This window comes from Wyeomyia smithii, chromosome 1, assembly GCF_029784165.1.
Source record: "Wyeomyia smithii strain HCP4-BCI-WySm-NY-G18 chromosome 1, ASM2978416v1, whole genome shotgun sequence".
In the NCBI taxonomy this organism is placed as follows: domain Eukaryota; kingdom Metazoa; phylum Arthropoda; class Insecta; order Diptera; family Culicidae; genus Wyeomyia; species Wyeomyia smithii.
The window spans coordinates 167,420,397-167,428,241 of record NC_073694.1 but is presented as its reverse complement, the minus strand read 5'-3'; the positions used below and the strand labels follow the sequence as shown (position 1 = coordinate 167,428,241).

Here is a 7,845-nt window from a genome sequence, read left to right as displayed (position 1 = left end):
TTTTTGTTGGCTTAGTTCCGGAGGGTAAAATCACGCAGCATATATGAATTCGGATTTAAACCAACAAAACCAGCTACCCAGCAAAATGAAATATTTCACGATTTTGTTGGGTACGTTTCTTGTTGGGCAAATTCACACAAGTGTTGCGCAGTTGTTTGGTATATCACGATTGTGTACAAACAAACAGCACGTAGAAATTGACATCGTTTGAGAATGAATGCCGCGGACTGGCTAGCTGTATAGCTAGCCAGCGTCGTGAGTTGATGTTAAAGAGGAGGGAAGCACACCAACACTAACATAGAGCGTACACAACTGAAATCAACAAAGAATCAGCTTTTTGCTGCTTCACTTGTTAATCGAATCGTATTTAGTTGAGTTGTACATTTCGTACAATTTGACTTGTGTTCAAGGAACAATATTTCTTTTGTTTACCAAATCCAATCAGAAATCTAATTGGACAAATAAAATGTTCCACAACGGAGTGTTTCTGCTAGAAGAACTGCAACTGTAGGTACACCCTTCATTTGGCGTTAGAGTTGAAGATAAATATTGTGTTCTTCTTATTCAAGGCCTACGGAAGCGACAACCTATTGCCGCCTTTGCCTAAACAAAGATAACCTCACAGAACTGGGACAATTTGGCAAGGTGTTCTCCGCAGCGGATGCCACCTCCGAAAACACGGTTCAGCTGGTTCAGTTGATCTACGAATGTACAAATGTCGAAGTAAGTTGCTCGTATCGCAAGCTTCTGTAACCCATCTCCGTCTGCTGATGCCGTATGGTAGCACTTGATAACGCAATTATTTAGAACAGTTAGAGAATTGATCTTTTTGGGGTGTAGCTTGTGCCAGTTTTGCTTGCCTAGTTAGGATTTTGAGATTAGGTGTCTTCACGATGGCTCTTCAGCTAGTTCAATGTACGGCAGAGTGCTATCAATGATGATTCTAGGGATGGACTATACTGTCGGTATCGAGCATTCTTAGCATACTGATAATTTCCACTGTCAACAGTAGTGTTTCAGTGAAATTGAACTGAACTACAACTGAAGAATTTAAATTTTTAACAAAAAGTACCTACTTTAAGCTCTAAACAGTTGACAGTGATAATGATGACTGAAAACATTACTGTGATTTCGCACACGCATTATGCGAAGCGAAATGTATGCGGTTGAGAATGTAGATGCTTATCTACTTTATCGACCCCATGCAATGGATTGGCTTTTTTTAAGGGATTTTAACCGAGGCAAATAATTTCGATATTAAATGAGACATCTCCTTTTTTCACTGACCGGATTGCCCCTGAAAATTGCACGGGTGAATGAAAACGCTGTTTTTGTCATTAGCGTTTGCAATGCGTTTTGTTTTAAAAATTTGCAGCCCTGGCATTGGTATTAAAATGTGCGCGATACTCCGGGGTAGGGGCTTGGGAACTGTCCCAAAATCAAAAAGCAAACTCGATTCTTTCGTGATCTATAGAGCATTGAAAAATCATATTCTTGCGAATAGCAATGCTTTTACATTTCTATCATTCTAGAGGACTCACTAGGATTACAAACAACTTTGTCGTATTACGTACAGAAAGTTAAGTTAGTCCTTTTTAATATTCTTCAAAGCTTTAACCATTTCTACGACGGTAAATCGCGGGTTTGCGTGGAATAAGACGCCTGTGCAAAGAAAGCGTTTCCAAAATCGCTCGAGTCCTTTTTTTTATGAAAAAAAAAACATTTCTTTCATTCAATTTCAATGGTTTAAGTGTTTACTATGTCCGATACCTACTAAGTAGGTATCACAAATGTTGCCACAATTTGTAAACCAAAGTAAACTCGATTTTGTCATTTTGGAAGTCGTTTTTTATCTGCTAAATGTTACCCATTATAGATTTAATTATTTCCCAGGCCGCTATTTGTTATATTTAATTGTCTTATAGCTTTCTCTCGCCGATGAACCTGGGTGTGCTATTTGCGGTGGTTGCCAGCGGGCGCTAGTCGAGTTCCATCGTTTCAGATCGCAGGCAAAACGCGTGGATGAGCTAATTAAATCTCGACTGATCGAGAGTTTCCCTCGCCAAATTACGACCCCGCTTGAAACAGATAAGACTGATAATGACCAACAGTCTCAGGTGCCTGTAGACAGTGGTTCACCAACCGTAGGTACTATTAGCCATAAGGAATCCATCGAAGGATCACTGAAGCGGAATCAAATGCCTAGCAGTTGTAGCAAAAGCTCACACACTCGTTTAAGGAAGCTGAAGCCTTTTCTGAATGCTGTTACGAGCGGGGGCAAACACAAGTGTCGCTACTGTCCGAAATCGTTCCACACAACTATCGGACTAACGGAACATGCCCGAGTGCATAACCGTCCGCACCAGTGTCCCAACTGTCTGGAGCAGTTCCAGCACGCACCATCGCTGGCGAGGCACGTGCGCAACAGGACCTGTTACACTTTCACGAAGTACCGCTGCCGAGTCTGTGCGGAAAGCTTCCTAGAACAGTGTCACTGGGCGGAGCACATTAAGATCCATGCCGTCGATTTTCCGTATCAGTGCCAGGAATGTCTGTCGCAGTTCAAACATAAAGCTACCCTGCGACGTCACGTCAATACGGTACATCTGCTGCAGTACTAAAGTTTGTGTATGTCAGTATTTTTTACATGTGTGCATTTAAATGAAATGAAAATTTGGTCAAAGATCCATAGAGATGATTAACTTATTAGAAGTGAATGATCTTATTCTGTACGAAGGCGAAATAAATTTTATTTTCAATTGAAACTGAAATAAACGGTTGTTTGATAAATAGGTTTTATGACATACGACTTCTAGTAAAAGGCAAATCGTCAGTATTAGTTTTACTTCAACTCACTCTATTTGTTGCTTTCATATTTCGAAAGTAGTCACACTTATCTGCTAGAACCGGTATGTAAACCGTCAAGTTTTCTCGCTGTTGTTTTGAAGCGTTGGAATGCTCAACGCTTCATTTGCTGCGATATTTAATACACCCAGAGTAAAAACTACATGCACAAATTTTCGTGCTCGTCTATCGGTAATAGTTGAAAGCGCGCCAAACACCAAGTCGATTGTTATAAAATATATATGTATAAACTTGTCGCGTTTTCTATCAAATCACAATTCCAATCCGATACATTTTTAGTATGCATCGGAGTAACATCTACAAATGTTTTTTTTTCTCCTTGATCTGTGTAGTGAGCTATTGTGCGCGTTTCAACAAAGCCCGTTGCCTAATGGATGCGTTTGTGTGTTCTGTGTGTATTTTCTATCGTAAACTATAATAAAATGACAAAAAATGGTGACTGCTAAATTTTTAGTTGCGTCACAGATGGTGCTTATAGTGGCATTTCGTTGAGGAATGTAATTTTATATCGTTTTCAACACGTTACAGCAGTTTGCATAGAAGTGTTTTCTTTGACTAATAGGACTAGTTTATCCGGCTGATTTAACTGCTTTCGTTGAACTGTTCCACGCATTTCACAGCGTGTTTTACGTTCGGTGCGATAGTGTTATCGCGATTTTACTATTTAGACCGTTTGTAACTTCTGTTCTAGTTTATAAGTTTCTTATTTTGTTCAATTGTTCATTCCACAGGCACATACATTTAGCTGTTTTCGTTTGTCACTCTTTTTTAATACTCTAACTTGGTACAATAGATTTTTTTTTCCAAACAACTCTGTGTTTACCTCTTTTAATTTTTGGTTTAGATGCTTGCCTTCTATGTTGCTACGATGTTTCTTCGAAAGAACATTTTTGAGGTAGGTTGCAAAACAAGGGATTCGAAGCAAATTACTATAACATTGCAAAGCCAATTTTTACGCTGTTGTTGCTCGTGTAACATGAGTCTCATGTATTGTTCCAAAATATGATTTTTGGAATGGTTCTGCTTATTCCACTCTTTGTGCCCAGTGCTTACTCAAAAATATTTCTTTTCGAAAAAACACCGTCCAGCTTATCTATTTCTTATAATTACGAATGTATTCAAGTTAAACACACAATTTTCTTTTCACTGTGTTCAGTATGTGTCCTAACTGTTCGAAGCATCGTGCCCAAAAACGGCCAAGTTGCTAATTGTTGTGATTAGACAAATTTATCTCATAAAAATAATCTCTCCGTGTGGTCTGTCGCGATTTCGATTAACTGTTATACAAGCTACCAAAAATTTCGACCAGTTGTTTGTTACATCATTGTTCTGTTTCAGGTTGCAAATCCCAGCTGGTGGTAAACGGATTTTGGAACATTTGCAATTAAAAATGACTCGATTTATCTAGAGTTAGGATTACAATTTGTTGTTTTTTGATTATTAGCATAGCATAACTTATGTTTAAGTAGAAATTCTTTTGGATTCATCCAAATTTACAAGATCTCACGAAAAGTTCAAGTTTGTTTGTAGATTTTTAGTATTAAAAGTAGATTGAAACGTTGAAAATAGACTTTGTTTTAGTTTCGTTAAATTCTAGGAATAGTATTCTCTTCTGTTTCTGTTGAGCACATGCGCGTGGTTGCGAAGTACCTAAATAAATAAAATCTCTTGCTTCCGACGATTAAGCTATTTACAATTAAGCGCATAAAAACAAAATAAATAAATCGACCTGTGTGGTGATTGAAATTTTTCGCAAACTAATAACATAAAACGGTAAATAAAAACCTGAAAAAAAATCAAATTAACCTAACGAACCACACTAGACAAACAGTAATTGCCAGACTATCGCCCGATGATTCATTGTTTACCGGCGAACGGTCCCATCGTGCCACCTAATTCCTGCTCTGTACTCCCTCCGCCACTGCCACTGCTATAGTTCGAAACTGGAGAAGATGAGGACGACGGTGTCAAGTACCAAGTGTTTGTCTGGCTGTTTGAGGTCGAAATCGACACATGTTGCTGCTGCTGCCGGAACTGTTCTTGTTGCAGTAGCTGCTGCTGCTGTTGGTGTTGTTGTTGTAATTGTTGTTGTGACCAACGGTACTGCTGGATGCTAGCAGTATCATAATGGTAGGAGAAAATTGACTAACTGCGCATACGTTTAGCGCTTGGTTCCATCTTGACATTGACCACCTCAAAGTCGGATGTGTATAACATGCTGGTTAAGTCCTCTGCTTGCGGTTGGCTGGAATGCTGCTGGACCGAATGCGCGTGCTGATGGCGGGCATGATCCTTCTGAAATAGATATTAAAATCCAAGTGAACTTAAGTGCAAAAAGTAGAGTATATCATGTTTAGTTTCATTTATATGTTGTCTACAAAGGATTATGTTTCTTAACACCATGCAGGAGAGGAACCATCAAAACATTTTCAATTACTATCTTTTAGTATGAATATTAAAAAAAAATATATTTCTGCATTAAAATGTAAATTGAAAATAATGTTGCAATGGATGTTGGACTCCAGTCCTGCTCAGTTCATTCTTCTGAATATTTTTTGAAAACTTTATTCTAGATTTTTTATTCTAGATTTTTTTAACAATCAGAAGCGTTCACGCGCTGAAAAGCATGAAATTAATAACTCTAATTTAGAAGAAACCTTACGAAATGGAAGCACAGCGACATTTCAAATCAATGTGCACTCTCTATCCCTCTCCAACAAGTGTTCACTTACCTCACCCATAACGGCAATCGGAGTAGTTTGGGTTGCCTCTGCAACCTTGTGTTCTATGATAAAGAACATGTACTCATCGTAGAGCAGCCGGATCAGGTGAAAACTACCGAAACTACCGGCCGAGCGAAGCGTTAGATCCCGGATAACCATCGAACTATAGAAGCTCCATTTGAGCAGAAACTGCCGGGCAGCATTCACAAACGATGGCTTTCCCCGGTACTCTTCTAGTGCATCGTCTACTACAGCTCGCAACCAGCCAGCCCACTGTTCGAGAGTATTCTGCTGCTGGAGAGCAGCCTTGAAGTCGTTCTCCAGGCGCTGAACGGTTGCCGTATCACATTGGCAAATCCAGGAGGCCTGCTCCTGCACATTACGGAAATCGACCCGATTTAGGTCGTTCAGCATCTGAGCAATCTGAGTACTGTTCTGCAGAACGGCCCGTGCCGCCTGTGCCAGATGGTTCAAGGAAGTATAACGTCGAAGTGTTTGCCCAAAAGCGGCTACCGCTGACAGCTTGATGGTAACGATTTGTTCCGGACAGCCACTCATTGCTGACGACAACCAGTTCTCCAGATTTTTGGCAAAGTTCCGTATAGCTTGTGTTAGGCCAGTTGGGATTGGGCGAAGTACATCCGGTATGAGCACTTCGACCATGTTTTGGTAGAACATGAAATCGACCTGTTTTGCGAATAATAGTACCGACATTAATCATTACATTTGTTAGTTTAAGTGTAATTGTTTATCAAACCTGTTTAATGAAATTCTGAATCGCCTCGCACTGTGTAAGCACGTACAGTTTCGATTTGCTGAGATATTTTTCCTCTTCGCATTCATCACCATTGTTGTTGTTTTCGGCCCGCCAAAACTCACGCCATAGCGATTCAATCGTGTTAAAATCCAGACCCAGAATAGCATCAAGAAAAGCTTCGCAATGTTCGCGATAAATAGATCGCAGTGTATCTACATCTTCCAGAGTTATTTCCTCTGGAAATGGGTGGCTCATGTCGATCACTGGAAATTGTGGAATGGCACCGCTGGCATCACCCAGATACTGAAATAGTTCACAACTCTTTGTGAGACCATGAGAAGAGTGAAATTTGTACAAATTCTTACCTGCGCACACGATTCTGGAATTTCATTTTTCAAAATGCTCTTTTTCGAGCCACGATGATTAATGGCATGTCCACCAGTCATACCTTCACCACCGCCACCACCGTTGGGTCCGATGGCATTATGGTTATGATGACTGTGGCTGTTGTTATTATTATTAATATGACTAGAATTAAGTTGCTTGCCATCATCCATTGTGTTGTTCAAGGCCGATCCGGGTTTGATTCTAATACCGTAGTAGTGGTACTTGCTGTTACCCCGCGTTCCCAAGCGGCGCGTTCGCAAACCAGTGAAGACTGATCGGATCAGCTTTCCGAAGCTAGCAGCATTGACCGCGTCCAACTTATTTTCGTTGCAATGGCGCATATAGTGGTTGTACAGCGTGGACCTCGGAAGGCTAACTCCCTCGGCGTTTTCGTAGTTTTCTACCAACCAGGCAACCTGTTTTGCAGAGCAAAAAAAAAAAGATTTTTTTTGATGATTTAGCATGCACTAATAATTAGTGTGTCTAGATTTCTCCTGGTTACACATGATATCAACAATTTAACTGAAGAAAACCTTGCCTACCACTGCCCTGAGTTACCTCCTATCATAATTGAATGATGTGTCCTTGGCAACAGAGAATTTTGTTTCGGCAACCCAACGGACGCCTGCATGCAACTAGTTACTGCTGAGTGAATTGCTTAGGGATTGTCTGTAAATCTCTTTTGCATCCGGTCTTTAGCAGGCAGGTTGTTAATAGTAAATTTCTTTATTCTACCAGCTCACCATGGAGCAAGATCGCGCGAAATGACCTATGGTCGAATATCAACCATTTTTGATTTTTTTTTTTTTCGTTGGCTTTCGAAGTTATTTATTTATTTATTTATTTCGTCAAGCAAATGTAGACTACAGTTATAATAATACAATGTTTTCTTATATTCTATACATTATTTCCAGTAGTTAGTCGTTTTTTTATTTGATTTCTGCCCATGGTGATGTCGATATTTTCGCAGTGCTGGTTATAGTGACGCATCATGCGATTTATTGGGACATTTTTAGAGTAGTTTGTTCTGTGAGAATTTTCCGAAAATATTTTACGATTTCTTAATTGACGACTGGGTGCATAAAAATTTAGTTGTGATAATAATTGAGTAGA

General features: G+C 39.7%; 2 protein-coding genes across 8 annotated transcripts in view; one reads left to right on the top strand and one right to left on the bottom strand.

The window, feature by feature from the left end:
- Positions 1-224: 224 nt before the first annotated feature.
- Positions 225-3,135, top strand: LOC129716547 (zinc finger protein 8-like). Its single transcript, XM_055666377.1, has 3 exons — positions 225-507; positions 570-723; positions 1,926-3,135. Exons 1-3 carry the CDS (start codon positions 467-469, stop codon positions 2,619-2,621), a joined length of 891 nt encoding a protein of 296 aa, XP_055522352.1. The 5' UTR covers positions 225-466; the 3' UTR covers positions 2,622-3,135.
- The window catches only part of LOC129734109 (DNA-binding protein RFX2), a 78,060-nt gene continuing 73,049 nt past the window's right edge, over positions 2,835-7,845 (bottom strand). For all 7 annotated transcript variants that reach the window (XM_055695848.1, XM_055695845.1, XM_055695849.1 and 4 more), the window contains 4 exons: positions 6,711-7,148; positions 6,346-6,648; positions 5,598-6,275; positions 2,835-5,160 (listed from right to left, as the gene is read on the bottom strand). In XM_055695848.1, the coding sequence (XP_055551823.1) occupies positions 5,011-5,160; positions 5,598-6,275; positions 6,346-6,648; positions 6,711-7,148 (1,569 nt within the window). In that variant the 3' untranslated portion in view covers positions 2,835-5,010. The remainder of the gene's footprint in view (positions 5,161-5,597; positions 6,276-6,345; positions 6,649-6,710; positions 7,149-7,845) is intronic.

Coding starts and splice junctions, on each gene's coding strand:
- LOC129716547 (XM_055666377.1), top strand. CDS start 467: ATGTTCCACAACGGAGTGTTTCTGCTAGAAGAACTGCAACT. Junction 508..569: donor CTGCTAGAAGAACTGCAACT/GTAGGTACACCC, acceptor TTCTTATTCAAG/GCCTACGGAAGCGACAACCT. Junction 724..1,925: donor ACGAATGTACAAATGTCGAA/GTAAGTTGCTCG, acceptor ATTGTCTTATAG/CTTTCTCTCGCCGATGAACC.